General features: G+C 38.4%; 2 protein-coding genes across 4 annotated transcripts in view; one reads left to right on the plus strand and one right to left on the minus strand.

Moving 5' to 3' along the window:
* The window catches only part of LOC133606819 (solute carrier family 2, facilitated glucose transporter member 4-like), a 59,761-nt gene extending 46,905 nt beyond the window's left edge, over positions 1-12,856 (minus strand). For both annotated transcript variants that reach the window (XM_061961169.2, XM_061961170.1), the window contains exons 1-2: positions 12,738-12,856; positions 2,552-2,647 (exon numbers count right to left, since the gene is read on the minus strand). In XM_061961169.2, the coding sequence (XP_061817153.2) occupies positions 2,552-2,647; positions 12,738-12,770 (129 nt within the window). In that variant the 5' untranslated portion in view covers positions 12,771-12,856. The remainder of the gene's footprint in view (positions 1-2,551; positions 2,648-12,737) is intronic.
* Positions 7,921-18,112, plus strand: part of tp53 (tumor protein p53) — a 31,580-nt gene continuing 21,388 nt past the window's right edge. Inside the window, exon 1 of one of the 2 annotated variants that reach the window (XM_061961171.2) lies at positions 7,921-8,163. In XM_061961171.2, the coding sequence (XP_061817155.1) occupies positions 8,089-8,163 (75 nt within the window). In that variant the 5' untranslated portion in view covers positions 7,921-8,088. The remainder of the gene's footprint in view (positions 8,164-18,112) is intronic. The other variant, XM_061961172.2, reaches the window with a different exon arrangement.

The raw sequence follows: 18,112 nt of genomic DNA on the forward strand, positions 1-18,112 counted from the left end.
GATTTTCGGGAGAAAATTTGTCCCGGGAGGTTTTCGGGAGAGGCGCTGAATTTCGGGAGTCTCCCGGAAAATCCGGGAGGGTTGGCAAGTATGGTGTAGCTATGATAACGGACACATGTTTTGGCGTGTTTTATTATTCATAGTTTGCTTAACAGTAATATAATATTCTTATACGCTATAAGTGACCAGACGTCCGAGATCAAAACTGGGAATATAATCTCAGAGAAGGGGGGAGAAAACGGTCAGCTATTTTTAAATTGAAGAAACAATATGATTAGGTTATACATACCGTATTTTTCGGAGTATAAGTCGCACCGGAGTATAAGTCGCACCTGCCAAAAATGAATAATAAAGAAGGAAAAAAACATATATACTTTGAAAAAAAACTGCGACTTATAGTCCGAAAAATACGGTACATGCGTATATCCTACATAAACAATGTATGAATACATTAGATATCTATATATGTTAGGGACCTATAGACTGTATCTCTGTTGCTGCAGCAGCAGAGAGTTTATTCTGTCTTGACACTTTGTATTGATATTTTGTATTCCATTCTTCCCTTAAATGATATTGTTTACAGTGATTGTTATATATGTATTTTTTATGTATGTCGCTTTGGATAAAAACGTCTGCCAAATACTTAAACATACATAAACACCTGAAAGTCTTTATATCAGCTAAAACCACCAATCTGTTTCACTGGATTCAGAATAAAACCAAATGCTGTCTTACCCAACAATGTTTGTATTTGAATATTGTTACTTGAAGACTTATTCCTGGTTACAATTATACTGTTAAGAAATTATTGTCTTATATTTTGCCTAAAATGAGAATGTATCATAATCAGTGGCGGCTGGTGAATTTTGTTTTAGGTGGGGCTGAACGTTTGTAAACCAAACCCCTGTAGGGCCGTCATCCTCCCCCAGAAGATTTATTTGTGATTTTCACATACAAATATTGAAGATCTTTGCTCCTTTTCATTTCTGTGGTAATATTATTTTCATAAAATACAACCAATAGTACGTTAATGTTAAATCTTACTTGTGAAAAGTAATCCCCCGATTTCTATTTTCAACAGTCCGCTCATTTGAGTAGGAAAACGCTGAACTGTCAGTTTAGGCTGCTCGCCGGCTCCTCATCACCACTTCAAGATGGCGGCCAAATTGCTCGCGTAACAGCAACCAATGCTGCGTCTACTTATAAGATGTCTATGGTTATAAAGTCATTGCAAAGACGGCAATATGTTGCGTCCACTGCAGTTCGCTACCTTATTCAAACTTTTTGTCAAGTGATTTTTTTTTATGCAGGGTTGCATAAGGTACCTACACATAACGTTACGTTAGTCAATGTATCACACACAGTAACATAACGTTTGACGGCGGTCAGCAGCACCGCGTATATTAGCCACCTACAAAAAGACAAACATAGTCAAATAAAGGTCAGTTAAAATGTATACTATATTAAGAATATGTGTACATATTGCATAGGGCCCTGACATCTAAAAAGTACAACTCTGTTCATTTTTTTGTTCATGTATTTGTTATGTTTTTCATGTGTACGCACACATAAACACACATACAGTATGAGATGAGATCAATGAGATAAGGTAAGAACAAGATAGAAACTGCTGTGGAACTAGTTACAATGCAATATGCCATGGAAATACAATGTTAACACTTTTGTACAAATAAGTACAGTTGCACTTGTTTTTTCAAATGTGTTTATTCTGTAAAGGAATGAGTTAAATGTTTAAAATGTCTAGTTAATAGTGCTATTATGAAGTGCAATGTCACCACTATCTTTTTCCCTGCAATTTCAAATGCACTTATTTTAATAAATAAATACAGCGTTTTAAAAGCATACACAATCTGTGTAAATATATTAGTCTGTGGTTAAAAGGACTTGAAAGGACTCGAAACTCAAAATGCAGGACTTGGGACTTGACTTGAGACTTTCCAGTCTTGACTTTGGACTTGACTCGAGACATGAGGGCAAAGATTTGAGACTTACTTGTGACTTGCAAAGCAATGACTTGGTCCCACCTCTGGTAACTAGTATATCACGCAAAAGCGCAGATTCTAACCATTGAAATACTTTGTATAGTTCAAGACTTACGGTCATTTGAAAACATCACTGCACATCATAATGGCATCTACAGTTTCGATCTTAAAGATCTAAAAAAATTATTACAGATTGAAAATCTTAACCCCCGGCCTTAATTTTCCCAGGTCTGGTTTAGAACATTTGGGGGTTGCAAGAGTAAAACACACATAGATTGCATCAGCAAGATGTTTCTTTGCATGAGAGAGAAGGTGTTTCCTGAAGTACCACTGCTAAGAATCAATGCTGTACATGCTGTAAAATCTAGGATATTGAGAAATTGACACCTTTCTATACTATTTTTCTGATTCCTGAAAGAGTTGTTTCTTGTACTGCTCATTTATATAACGTTAGCATCAACCAAGCAACCGTGTTACAACTTTACCGCAAAAAGTTTTTGGTTGGTTTTTTTTGCGTTATTTCTTGTATTTTCGAAAGTTAGTGCTACCTTTTGGGGCGCGTTAATGACGCCGATGTTGTAGCCAAACTCCAGTGATCCCAGTACAGCAGTGAAGACTGACAGGGCGAGGGTTCCAGTCACCGTCTGCAATGCACACATGATTAATATGGTTAAATTGTGAATGAATATTCATTAAAGACCCCCTCCTCTTTAGGGAAGTCAAGTACTTGACTTCACACTTCCAGGTTTGGCGTGATGTGATACTTATAGTGATAATGATACTTAATTACTGACAGTGTCACAGACACTGTAGGTAATTAAATAAGGTATTAGTTATTTTTACTATAGTCTCCCAAAAAACAAATTAAATTGATACCAAAATAATTACCCAATACATGTAATTAGTTGCCAAGGAAGGTAATTCGTTTTTTGCTTTTCTGAAAAACCTTTTTGACGCTTGCCCGTTGAGTGATGTGCAGTGTTAATAACGTTAACGATAAAGTTAGCTTTACTAATACCGCTATTATATTAAGTTACAGGTAATCTATTGATTGCTATTGCTAACCTTACAACACCTTTACCGTAACTTACAAATAAATGTGGTGTGTTAGCTTAGTAGCTAACGTGCTACATTTAATTCAGTCACTTTTTGGATAAATTGTACTTGTCAGAGTAGCTTCAATGCAATATACTTTTTTTACTTTTACTTACCATAGTTATTTCTGTGGGAAAGAATTGCTCCAAATGACATTTTTCAAATGAAAACAACACCGCTGAGGGCTAGCTTATGTTACCATTAGTAGTTTAACAGAACACTTTTTTAATTTCTACGTTTGTCACAATTACTATTTTGCATAAAAAAATCTTGTCGGCCTGAGGGAATTGTCTAGCATTCATGTAGGGCTGGCAAAAATATTAAGCACAATTATTTTTAATAGATATCGAAATCACAATTAATAACACGATTTTTCATTCTTTTGAAAACACCAGTATTTATTGTATCACCAAAACGCAACTTTATATAATATATACCTTAAACCAGGGGTGTCAAACTAATTTTAGCTCAGGGGCCGCATGGAGGAAAATGTATCACCAAGTGGCAAGGAATGGTAAAATCATAACTTAAAAATAGAGACAACTCTAGGTTGTTTTCTTTGTTTTACTTTGGCCAAAAATAGAAAAAGTATTTTATGAAAACATACAAATCACAAATAATCCTCTGGATAAAACACTTCAAGTTTGTTGAAAATTCTGAGGAAATTGGTGCAGTTTCAAAAACACAATGTGCTTAGACTTTGTCTCAGTGTATCTACAAAACCAGGATTAAACTTTAAGTCACAGTCTCTCTGGGATTGAACAAAAAACACAACTTGTAAACTCTTCTAGGTATCAAATACCTCCTTTGTCATGTCCACGTATCAATTCAGAGCTAACTCAACAAACTGTAAGAAACGGAGGTAAAAAAAAAATCTAAATTTAAGTTCACTTTTCTCGTGTTTGACAGAGACATTTTGGGGCAATGAGAGTGCCAAATGACAATGTGTTCGAAGCAGAAGACATAAAATGGCAGGTTTTAAGTTTCATGTGGGTCGAGGAGGAGCAGCCACAATCACCCTTTGCTGTGTACCTCTTGCTTGGTCCCGGTATAAAACGTTTGCTTGCCAAACAGAATTGCTGTTGTGACATTCAGTGGACACATTTAAAACAGCAGTTTCTTTTGTTAAAAAAAAAAAAAGCAGCTCCTTTTTAATACTTGGCAAACTCATCACGCGGGCCAGATAAAACCTGTTCGTTCGACACCCCTGCCTTAAAAGAACAACCGCATTTAAATTAATAATGAACAAGTAAAATAATAACAATAGTAACAACAATAAATTGAAATAACAACAGCAATATGAAAGCCAATAGAGTGTGTGCTTTTTGTGTCATAAATATAATGTAATTTAATGTTCTTTCATTAAAGGGTTTTCAATTTACTCACAGTAACATTTTTAAAGTAAAAACATACAACAACAAACACCATTGGATAGCTTATGTTACCATTAGTGGTGTGAAGAACACATTTGTTTGACAATTGTCTATATTTTTCACATGTACAAAGTTTATGTAATAGCAATTTTTTACCGGCTTGAGTGCAATGATTAGTCCGGTCTCGCCAAAACGAACGCCGAGAGAGCATGTGCACACGTACAAAAACAATCCAAGAGAAGCAACGAAGAACAATTTGCAGTCACGTTGTTGTTATGATAGAATATACATTCAATGGCAGCTAACGCTAGCTATCCGAATCGCTATCATTAGCTAACTACACCCAAAGCTAATTAAGTACGTACGTTATTACATCATTACGTCCTAGAAGCCGTAAGAGGATGGAATATACTGTAAAATACATTGGAAAGTTAGCACCTTCCAGGCATCTGTGTAAATGTTGCAAACAGCCCCTTTAAATGCAAACATCCTCACATATATTGGTGCAATTTAGACAATATTGAGCAGTACTTTAGGTCAAAGCATAATCATTTTGGAAATGTATCAATAAGTGCTTTAATTGCATTGTGCTTGCGTGAGGTACCTTTTTGAAACCTTTATTTTGTTAGCGCAGTGAGATCGGCTGTTCTGCATAGTGCTGGTATTGTGAAGGGTGGATGTAGGGTGACCACTGACCAGGTGTCCGGATTTAGGCCGGACAGTCCGGATTTTTAATGCCCTGTCCGGCGTCCGGCGCAGCATCAAGCCGGACACGTATTTGTCCTCCTTTTTGAGGCACTAGGCTTGAAGAGTGGAGTTTTTTCATCTTTGCTGGGCTGCAGCCCAATAGCCAATCAAAGACCGTGAAAAATGCCCCCAACGCAGTAACGTATCAAATGATTGGCTAAGAGCTGTGTCGGATACAAATCTGCTTATCATTGGTTAAAAAAGTAAACAAGGGTCCATGTGCTGTTGCGGCATGACATTGACAGAAAGTTAGCATCATGCCAAAACGCAAGACCTCGTTTAATTCTGAATGGATAAAAGAGAACGAATTTATAACGAAAAGCAGTCGAGACTCATTCCATGGCTTCTGCACACTTTGTCGATGTGATGTCGACGTAAGTAGTCAGGGGAATGCTGCAATTGAACGGCATGCGGGTGCGTGGATAAACATAAAAGTAATAAACATGCGGCAGGTACCTCTTCAATGAGGACATTTTTTCGTGAAGTTTCGTCGCCCCTGGATGACAAGATAACCGCTGCGGAGCTGTGCAAGGTGTACCATGTTGTAAAGCAGTGGTTCTCAAATGGGGGTACGCGTACCCCTGGGGGTATGTAATGTAATGTAAGTTCATAAACTGAACATCAAATTAAGTAGGCTATTCCATTCATTACCATAAACCCAGAGTTTCCCCCATGCCATGATGGTTTGACCCTCACTAAAATGTCTGTCAAAAAGAACTGTGAAAAGAAATGCAACAATGCAATATTCAGTCTTGACAGCTAGATTTTTTGTAGACATGTTCCATAAATATTGATGTTAAAGATTTCTTTTTTTGTGAAGAAATGTTTAGAATTAAGTTCCTGAATCCAGGTGGATCTCTATTACAATCCCCAAAGAGGGCACTTTAAGTTGATGATTACATCTATGTGTAGAAATATTTATTTATAATTGAATCACTTGTTTATTTTTCAACAAGTTTTTAGTTATTTGTATATCTTTTTTTCCAAATAGTTCAAGAAAGACCACTACAAATGAGCAATATTTTGCACTGTTATACAATTTAATAAATCAGAAACTGATGACATAGTGCTGTATTTTACTTATTTATCTCTTTTTTTCAACCAAAAATGCTTTGCTCTGATTAGGGGGTACCGGTACTTGAATTAAAAAAAATTTCACAGGGGGTACATCACTGAAAAAAGGGTTGAGAACCACTGCTGTAAAGCAGCACCAGTCCTACAGAAGTTTAGACTGCGGCATGAAAGGGGACCGGGAGATTTTCAGTGACTAGCCCACAGCTAAAGGCCTGTGGCCGAACAAAAGCCAAGGCATTGTGCGAGAACGTCATCGCTCACTATTCAGTACAGGAACATACCGACTACATAAAAGAAAACAACCTACCCTTTTCCGTGGCAACCGACGCCTCAAATAAAGGAACAAACAAGTGTTTTCCCATTGTGGTAAGGTATTTTCACTTTGATGAAGGCATCCAACATGTCCTGTTGGATTTTTATAGTGACAGCAACGAAACGTCAGAAGCCATAACAAACCAGCTGCTGGCAAAACTTGAGATGTCTGGCTTAGAGGTGAAAAACATGTCTGCATATGCAGCAGACAATGCCAGTGTCAATTGTGGCAAACATAACAGTGTGTATCAGAAGCTGAAACTGAGCCAAAAAGATGTGCTCCCTGCAAACTGTTTGGCCCATATTCTGCATAACGCAACCAGATATGCAGCAAGCAGCCTTGATGTTGATGTGGAACATTTTTTGTGGCATTTTTCTTTTTATTATATATGTTAACTACATTTAAGTCCACACATGTTATGCTTTGTGGCACTCTGCACTTGAAAAGATTCATCTCAGTGGTCACTTTTTGAATACCACAATGTATTGAATAAATACAAATACTGTTAACAAACACTTGACTTTAATATTTTTTCCTATTCAGCCACACAAACATCATCTTTAAACCACTCAAAATTGTACTATAAATAAGGTATACCAGAGTCCTATGTACACCATAGTAATTTATTGATATGCCGCATAATGTCCTCCTTTTTGGTGTCATGGAAATGGTCACCCTAGGTGGATGTGTGCGGTTGTAAGGAGTGAGGAGACGACTTGAAGCGGTTTTAAAAAAACAGCTGTTGTCCTGTTTGTACGTTGATCTTACATCGATGATGACGTTTGCAGTGAATTAATTAACTCACATTATGTTTTGCATATGGTGAATGTTTATGTTTACATTGGAGAAAGCAAACCACCAAGTTTAATTAAATAGTGGTAATACAGTTTGAGCTCATAAATAGATAAGGCCCCTTAGTTTGATATTCGCAGGTGGATTGGATCACTTCTCGTAGGAAAAGAGGCTCTAATTGGGACTTCGGAATGCAAAAGCAAAAGTGATATTCATATCCTTGAGAATAGACTACCTGTCTAGCTCAATGTTAACATTTAAAGGCCTACTGAAACCCACTACTACCGACCACGCAGTCTGATAGTTTATATATCAATGATGAAATCTTAACATTGCAACACATGCCAATACGGCCGGGTTAGTTTACTAAAGTGCAATTTCAAATTTCGCGCGACATATCCTGCTGAAAACGTCTCGGTATGATGACGTCAGCGCGTGACGTCGCGGATTGTGGAGGACATTTTGAGACAGCATGATGGCCAGCTATTAAGTCGTCTGTTTCATCGCAAAATTCCACAGTATTCTGGACATCTGTGTTGGTGAATCTTTTGCAATTTGTTCAATGAACAATGGAGACAGCAAAGAAGAAAGCTGTAGGAGGGAAGCGGTGTATTGCGGCCGACTTTAGCAACACAAACACGGCCGGTGTTTCATTGTTTACATTCCCGAAAGATGACAGTCAATCTTTACCATGGGCCTGTGGAGAACTGGGACAACAGAGACTCTTACCAGGAGGACTTTGAATTGGATACGCAGACACGGTACCGTGAGTACGCTTCCAAATATTTGATCGCTTGCCCGTATGTGCGTGACGCTATGTGCATGTCACGTAAATAATTCAATGTATGCACCCTGATGATTATCTTGTGTGATGACTGTATTATGATGATAGTATATATGATAGTATATATCTGTATCATGAATCAATTTAAGTGGACCCCGACTTAAACAAGTTCAAAAACGTATTCGGGTGTTACCATTTAGTGGTCAATTGTACAGATTATGTACTTCACTGTGCAACCTACAAATAAAAGTCTCAAAAAGTCTCACGTACGTAACTTTGGGGACTTTGGGGAAATATACAGGTAAAAGCCAGTAAATTAGAATATTTTGAAAAACTTGATTTATTTCAGTAATTGCATTCAAAAGGTGTAACTTGTACATTATATTTATTCATTGCACACAGACTGATGCATTCAAATGTTTATTTCATTTAATTTTGATGATTTGAAGTGGCAACAAATGAAAATCCAAAATTCCGTGTGTCACAAAATTAGAATATTACTTAAGGCTAATACAAAAAAGGGATTTTTAGAAATGTTGGCCAACTGAAAAGTATGAAAATGAAGAATATGAGAATGTACAATACTCAATACTTGGTTGGAGCTCCTTTTGCCTCAATTACTGCGTTAATGCGGCGTGGCATGGAGTCGATGAGTTTCTGCCACTGCTCAGGTGTTATGAGAGCCCAGGTTGCTCTGATAGTGGCCTTCAACTCTTCTGCGTTTTTGGGTCTGGCATTCTGCATCTTCCTTTTCACAATACCCCACAGATTTTCTATGGGGCTAAGGTCAGGGGAGTTGGCGGGCCAATTTAGAACAGAAATACCATGGTCCGTAAACCAGGCACGGGTAGATTTTGCGCTGTGCGCAGGCGCCAAGTCCTGTTGGAACTTGAAATCTCCATCTCCATAGAGCAGGTCAGCAGCAGGAAGCATGAAGGGCTCTAAAACTTGCTGGTAGACGGCTGCGTTGACCCTGGATCTCAGGAAACAGAGTGGACCGACACCAGCAGATGAAATGGCACCCCAAACCATCACCCAACCATGCAAATTTTGCATTTCCTTTGGAAATCGAGGTCCCAGAGTCTGGAGGAAGACAGGAGAGGCACAGGATCCACGTTGCCTGAAGTCTAGTGTAAAGTTTCCACCATCAGTGATGGTTTGGGGTGCCATGTCATCTGCTGGTGTCGGTCCACTCTGTTTCCTGAGATCCAGGGTCAACGCAGCCGTCTACCAGCAAGTTTTAGAGCACTTCATGCTTCCTGCTGCTGACCTGCTCTATGGAGATGGAGATTTCAAGTTCCAACAGGACTTGGCGCCTGCACACAGCGCAAAATCTACCCGTGCCTGGTTTACGGACCATGGTATTTCTGTTCTAAATTGGCCCGCCAACTCCCCTGACCTTAGCCCCATAGAAAATCTGTGGGGTATTGTGAAAAGGAAGATGCAGAATGCCAGACCCAAAAACGCAGAAGAGTTGAAGGCCACTATCAGAGCAACCTGGGCTCTCATAACACCTGAGCAGTGCCAGAAACTCATCGACTCCATGCCACGCCGCATTAACGCAGTAATTGAGGCAAAAGGAGCTCCAACCAAGTATTGAGTATTGTACATGCTCATATTTTTCATTTTCATACTTTTCAGTTGGCCAACATTTCTAAAAATCCCTTTTTTGTATTAGCCTTAAGTAATATTCTAATTTTGTGACACACGGAATTTTGGATTTTCATTTGTTGCCACTTCAAATCATCAAAATTAAATGAAATAAACATTTGAATGCATCAGTCTGTGTGCAATGAATAAATATAATGTACAAGTTACACCTTTTGAATGCAATTACTGAAATAAATAAAGTTTTTCAAAATATTCTAATTTACTGGCTTTTACCTGTATGTGCTGTATGAACTTTGGGGAGGTGAACGGTACTTTGGGCTGTGGGATTGAGTGTGTTGTGCAGGTGTTTGAGTTGTATTGGCGGGTTATATGGACGGGAGGGGGGAGGTGTTTGTTATGCGGGATTAATTTGTGGCATATTAAATATAAGCCTGGTTGTGTTGTGGCTAATAGAGTATATATATGTCTAGTGTTTATTTACTGTTTTAGTCATTCCCAGCTGAATATCAGGTCCCACCCGCCTCTCACAGCATCTTCCCTATCTGAATCGCTCCTACTGCCCTCTAGTCCTTCACTCTCACTTTCCTCATCCACAAATCTTTCATCCTCGCTCAAATGAATGGGGAAATCGTCGCTTTCTCGGACCGAATCGCTCTCGCTGCTGGTGGCCATGATTTTAAACAATGTGCGGATGTGAGGAGCTCCACAACCTGTGACATCACGCTACTCGTCTGCTACTTCCGGTACAGGCAAGGCTTTTTTATCAGCGACCAAAAGTTGCGAACTTTATCGTCGATGTTCTCTACTAAATCCTTTTAGCAAAAATATGGCAATATCGCGAAATGATCAAGTATGACACATAGAATGGACCTGCTATCCCCGTTTAAATAAGAAAATCACATTTCAGTAGGCCTTTAAAGCAGTTGTTTTCCAGACACTTATGCACAAACATCTCCTTTTATGGTCAGGATCTGCTCTCCTGACTTAGCACACACACATAGACAGGAAGGAGGAATATAAAACTGATGGTTTGGCTTCTCCAAGTGAGGAGTGCCTAATTTTTTTGGACTTGACCTCCTCCAGGGCTGCAGACCTTTATAATGACACTCGCTCGGGGCGGTATAGCTCGGTTGGTAGAGTGGCCGTGCCAGCAACTTGAGGGTTCCAGGTTCGATCCCCGCTTCCGCCATCCTAGTCACTACCGTTGTGTCCTTGGGCAAGACACTTTACCCACCTGCTCCCAGTGCCACCCACATTGGTTTAAATTTAACTGAGGTATTGGGTTTCACTATGTAAAAGCGCTTTGAGTCGCTAGAGAAAAGCGCTATATAAATATAATTCACTTCACTTCACTTGTAATAAAGCAACCTTTGGTTCAGTAAAGCGTCTCCGACAGGTCTTTTGATCCAGTCGCACTGCCGTGTCACCCATCTGTCCGGACGAGGATGACAAGACCAGAAATACACATCACGTTCAGAACAATACAGCAGACGAGATGTGTTGTGGGCGTATGGATTGTTTTTGCTAGCTTTAGCTTCGTAGCTAAATTGATGTTTCAAGTGGCCGTCTCAACAGTTTAGTTCAGGACGGAGCTGTTTAGTGTTTCAGGGATGAATGAGCGCTACAGGACACATTATTTTCCCAAACAAATCTTCCTCCTTGATGCAATGACAACATTTCACTCACATTTATGTCAATTTCCATGATATTCTATGTGTAACAGCGGATTCCATTTTATTGGCCATTTCTGTCCGCCATTACGTTAAAATAGAACTCATAAGGCTCTGCTTTTTGTTGTTGTTGAGTGATTACCGATTAGGCATACTAGCGCTGTGTCAAATAAAAAGTACGGTAGGATCCAAGATGACATCCAAACCTTTTAGTAGAGGTTGTCTTTTTTTTCATACATTCATTCATCCATTCATCCGTTTCACCGTAACAAGCGCAGAAATTTGCATGCACTTTGTGCGACACATTAATAGTTTTTATAAATTATAATAATTTTATGATTGAGAGAAGCCAAAATCTAGATCCAAATTCTATGAATTGTCCAGCCGTATACGTTAACGGCTATCATTCCACACGTACACAAACGCCCGAAGTGCGTGCACATACACAAAAGCGGTCCCATTCAAAGAAACAAACAATTTGCAGTCACATGGTTGTTCCTACAGGATGAAAACTAACGTTAATACCTGCACTTTGGCCGCAACCCTGAGAAGGACAGGTGGTAGAAAATGGATGAATGGAGGTGTATCACGTGTACAACACAAATGTTCCTACTTTGGAGAACACAGACATCATAACCCCATTATTGTGTAACAGTATTACTCCTGAGTCCTAACGATGTCCTACAGAGGATCTTTGACTGGTGTTTTTGCAGAAGGTCCTTTAAAAACTGCAGGCTGTTAAAATCATACAAAGGATGTTTGAAGAGCGTTTTTGCGGTAGGTCCTTTTAAAATAGCAAAACGCTACTGTCACATAGAGAATCCTCGACTACGATTTTTGCAGTATGTTCTCAAAAACAGCGTAGTGCTCCCTTCATTTTTTTTGCAGTAAAAACTGCACAGGGCTTCTGTCAAATAAAATATCTGTGACACATTTTTCTTGTTCCTGTCATATTAAGGATCTTTGAAATCTAAGTCTTTCTTTAAAAAAAGTGGTCCTGTTGGATTTGTGCAGTAAAAACAGCAAAGTGCGTTTTTTTCCCCACTAAGTCCTTTAAGAGAGCAGAGCACCCCTGTCATACAGAGGATCTTTGAGTGGTATTTTTGCAAATAAAAACAGTTAATGTAGGCACCAACTTAGAAGGGTGAAACCGTCAAACCTTGCCAAACCCAACACTCAAGGTCAAACCACATAAACAATTTTTTTGCAACTGTCTTGGGCACTATTTCCACAGATCTACTTATTGAATAAAAAATTAACAACAAATGCACTGACCTCTCCTCCCAGTTGCTGAAACCCGGCCGGCATGGCGACACAAGTGGAGACACGTGAGAACGCCCCCCACCCCCCAACTACTCCGAAACCTCTGTGTCAAACCCGCCCCCCACAAAAACTGCAGAAGAAGAAGAAAGTCCTTCAGAGTGTATATCTTATTTTGAAGATCTGTCCAGCTGAGTAGTAGACACCAACCACGATCCAACAGAATGGGAGGCAGAGTGTGGGGCGGAGTTAGCGCTGGGCGGACATATCATGATCACTGATCTTGACGTCCCGCAACAGAGGACAACGAGCAGTCCCGAAATATTTTCTTGACCTTAACAAACCACGTGCCATTGTTTCTATTTTGAGAGGGCATGCCAAATGGCCCCCTTTCCACGGCCCGTAGTGGTCTCTCCTGAGTCTCCCATTGCACACAACAGAGCCCTCGTCTGCTGGGTAACAGGTGGTGCCTATATTTGAGGTCAATTACACCATAGGACTTCTCAGTTCTTCAACTTGGACAACACTGCCACCCTTTGGGAGCCACCGTATTTTCAGACAAGATTTCAAAGATCCTATATGTGACAGAATTCTGTTGTTTTTAAAGACCTACTGCAAACATGACGGTCAGTGATCCTCTGTCTACCAGTGTTTTTTGCAATAGGTCCTTCAAAACAGCAGAGTGTTCCTGTTAGGATCTTTGACGAACATTCTTGCAGCAGGTCCTAAAAAACAGCAGAACCCTTGTGTCATGTAGACAATTTTGACAAGCATTTTTGCAGTAGGGCCGAGGTCCTAAAAACCATTGAAGTGCTCATGTCCTATCATATAGAGGATCTTTTACGAGCAATTTTGCAACAGTCCTGAAAAACATCAGACAACATGTAGAAAATGACTCGTTTGACAATGCATTGTTATCACATGGATTTTTGCAGCAGGTGTTTTCAAAAACATCGGCATACTCCTGTCATAAACAGGACTTTTGAGCACCATCTGCTTGTATTCTGACACGTGACTTCTTCCCAGAAGTGAAAACGAGTGGTGGTCAACAAAGCTAAGATGGCTGTTGTACAGCAAGCAGCGCGCAAACTATCTGAGTACAAAAGGGCTTGAATCTTCCTGCAAAAAGCAGATAGGAGCGAAAAATCAAACTATGCCATGGAATAGATCCTATACGTTATAAAAAAAAAAAGGTTTGTGGAGTGATATCAAGGATTATACGTCGGTGGCGTTATCAGACATGTCGAACTATCTGGTGCTCCAGACATCATTCTAGACGACAAAACAGATGAAACTTGAAAAAGCATGGAGGTCTACAACTTCTTTGTGTGTGGCTGGGTCAAGGAAATTGTTATTAAAACTTTCCCGGATGAATATGCATAGTTTTGCTCAGGTATGGTTGCATTTCAGGATTTAACTTCACATCTACTGCCATGTTTGTTGTTGATGTTGCACATGCAGTTTACAAGTAGCGTGTTTGTCCTGTCTTTATCAAAATATAACTTTAGGTGTCAACATTGTGTATGTACTGAAAGATTCATTTATGATTGTTTATCAAAATACACAATGTTGACATCTATAGTTATATGTGCTGAAAAATTCATTTGTGACTGTTTATTAAAATATAACTGTAGGTGTCAACATTGTGTATGTGCTGAAAGATTCATTTATGATTGATTATCAAAATATAACTATATATGTAAACATTGTGTATGTGCTGAAAGATTCATTTATGATTGTTAATCAAATATAACTATAAATGTCAACATTGTGTATGTGCTGAAAGATTAATTTATGATTGTTTATCAAATTAGAACTATAGATGTCAACATTGTGTATGTGCTGAAAGATTAATTTATGATTGTTTATCAAAATAGAACTATAGATGTCAACAATGTATATGTGCTGAAATATTCATTTATGATTGTTTATCAAAATAGAACTATAGATGTCAACATTGTGTATGTGCTGAAAGATTCATTTATGATTGTTTATCAAAATATAACTATAGATGTAAACATTGTGTATGTGCTGAAAGATTATTTTATGATTGTTGTCTTTGGTAAAAACTTAACTTTTTTAGGTTTTCCTCACATTCGCCAAGTTGGTTATTTTCGAAACACTCAAAGCAAACATGTGTTTAAGAAATACAAATAGTATTAAGATAGTTCTTCAATGGACGTTAAAAGTATATCAAACAAACAAAGTGATCACTGCAAACTCATGAATTCTTTGACTCTATTCCTTTGGACCTGAGTGGGAGCTGCTTTTCTTGTCGTTTAGTAAAATCTTGCACACTTCCTCCCTTTTTAATTACCTATCAAGGAACTCTTTTTAGCATTTAATTGAACGATTCATACAGCCGAAAACAACACAAGCATTTTTTCTTCCAGAAAGGCTAAATGGCGCCATTGGAATTTACATGGCGACTTGTTTATTTCTTATTTCTTGTGTATTTCTATTACAACAAACTTGACAACGGAGAGAAAAAATAACAAAAGGGGTTTCGAAATGCAGTAACTTTTGGGGGGCATCTTTGTGTTGAAGAACGCTGACCAGTGCAATGATTTTGGAGGGTTTTTACGCAGCCATAGTCTTCAAACTCTATGCAGTTTAATGTTTATTAGTTTTATATACTTAATTTTGATAGGCGAAGCTACGAGAAGTGGACGGACTCTTTTAAGCGAATTTAAGCAGCTACCTCAGTTGCTTACTACTCCAACTTTGTTAGATAAATGTGAAATAAAGGAGGCAGCACACAAGTGGAATGAAGACAAATAACATCACATTTTAACCATTTAACTTTATTACATGTTGTAAAAGTAGTCAGTGACACTCCATTTGTGTAGTTACTGGCCTCAACCCGGGTGAACAGAATGCTATTGCTAACAAGCTAATGCTAAAGCCAATGTGTTTGTGTTGTTGGCGTAAGAGAAACCATGACATTATTTATGTATTGTTATTTACAGATAAACACTGACATGTATTATGTATATATTGTTATTTACAGATAAACACTGACATTTATTATTTATACGTTGTTATTTACAGACAAAACACCAACATTTATTATTTATATATTGTTATTTTCAAATAAACACTGACATTTATTTTTTATATATTGTTATTTACAGATAAACACTCACATTTATTATTTATATATTGTTATTTACAAATAAACACTGACATTATATATATATATATATATATATATATATATATATATATATATATATATATATATATATATATATATATATATATATATATATATATATATATATATATATATATATATATATTATTCACAGACACACACTGACATTATTTATATATATTGTTATTTACAGTTAAACACTGGCATTTATTGAATGCAACTGAGATTGGCTACAACACACCCCGTGACCCCGGAAGGGACAAGCGGTAGAAAATGGATTGATGGATGTTATTTACAGATAAACACTGACATTTATTATTTATATATATTTTTTTACAGATAAACACTGACATTTATTATTCATATATATTTTTTTACAGATAAACACTGACATTTATTATTTATATATTGTTATTTACAGATAAACACTGACATTTTTTGGTATGCAACTGAGATGGGCTACGACAAACCCTGCGACCCTGAAACGGACAAGCGGTAGAAAATGGATTGATGGATGGATGGATGTTATTTACAGATAAACACTGACATTTATTTTGTATATATTGTTATTTACAGATAAACATTGACATTTATAATGTATATATTATTTACAGATAAACACTGACATGTATTAAGTATGTATTATTATTTACAGATTAACACTGGCATGTATTATGTATATATTATTTACAGATACAACTGACATTTATTATGTATATATTGTTATTTACAAATAAACACTGACATTTATTATCTATATATTGTTATCTACAGATGAACACTGACATTTATTATTTATATGTTGTTATTTACAGCTGAAATTGACCAAAAGGAATCTCCTGATCCTCATGAATTCATGACGACTTTCTGACTGTTGGACATTGTGAAATGTGTTGGAAACACAAACCACACACTTCTACAGGAACCTATCGATCCAGGAATCAGAGGTTCCAGAAACCAAAAGTTTTGGAACTTTTTGTGGAAAAGGGCCTATTGAAAACAGAGCTAGCTTGACCACCACGCATATTCTTTGGGCGGGATGTGAGCATGACATGATGTCAGTAACATCCAAGCAATAGCTCCTCAAATGTGCTCATTTGATACAAATTATAAAAACATCAATTCATCCATTTTCTACCGCTTGTCCCTCTCGGGGTTGCAGGGGGTGCTGGAGCCTATCCCAGCTGCATTCAGGCGGGAGGCGGGTTACACCCTGGACAAGGGCCAGCACAGATAGACAGACATCATTCACACTCACATTCACACGCTTAGTGTCAATCAGTGTTGCCACTCAACCTATCCTGGCTGGAGTACCCGGGGAGAACCCACGCAGTCACGTGGGGAACATGCAAACTCCACACAGAAAGACCGAGAACCCAGGACTTTCTTATCGTAAGACACCAGCACTAACCCCTGTTTGATTGTTTGATTGTAATTTTTATTAGTAGATTGCACAGTGAAGTACATATTCCGTACAATTTACCACTAAATGGTAACACCCGAATAAGTTTCTCAACTTATTCATGATACAGATATATACTATTATCATAATACAGTCATCACACAAGATAATCATCAGAGTATATACATTTAATTATTTACATTATTTACAATCCGGTGTGTGGGATATGGAGGGGGGGCGGGGGGGGGGGGGGCGGGGGGGGGGGGTAGGTTTGGTAGGTATCAACACTTCAGTCATCAACAATTGCATCATCAGAGAAATGGACATTGGAACAGTGTAGGACTGACTTGGTAGGATATGTACAGCAAGTAGTGGACACAGAGAGAGATCAGAAAGTATGAGAAAAAGTGTCTACATTTGATTATTTACATTTGATTATTTACAATCGAGAGGAGCCAGATGAGGTGGTTCGGGCATCTGGTCAGGATGCCACCCGAACGCCTCCCTAGGGAGGTGTTTAGGGCACGTCCGACCGGTAGGAGGCCGCGGGGAAGACCCAGGACACGTTGGGAAGACTATGTCTCCCGGCTGGCCTGGGAACGCCTCGGGGTCCCACAGGAAGAGCTGGACGAAGTGGCTGGGGAGAGGGAAGTCTGGGCTTCCCTGCTTAGGCTGCTGCCCCCGCGACCCGACCTCGGATAAGCGGAAGAAGATGGATGGATGGATGGATTTACAATCCGAAGAGGTAAGATGTGGTAGGGAGGGTGTTAGTTTAGGGTTGAAGTGCCTCAGTAAAACTGAATATAATCATTCTTTATCAATGAAATGGTC

This window comes from Nerophis lumbriciformis, linkage group LG05 (genome assembly GCF_033978685.3).
Source record: "Nerophis lumbriciformis linkage group LG05, RoL_Nlum_v2.1, whole genome shotgun sequence".
In the NCBI taxonomy this organism is placed as follows: domain Eukaryota; kingdom Metazoa; phylum Chordata; class Actinopteri; order Syngnathiformes; family Syngnathidae; genus Nerophis; species Nerophis lumbriciformis.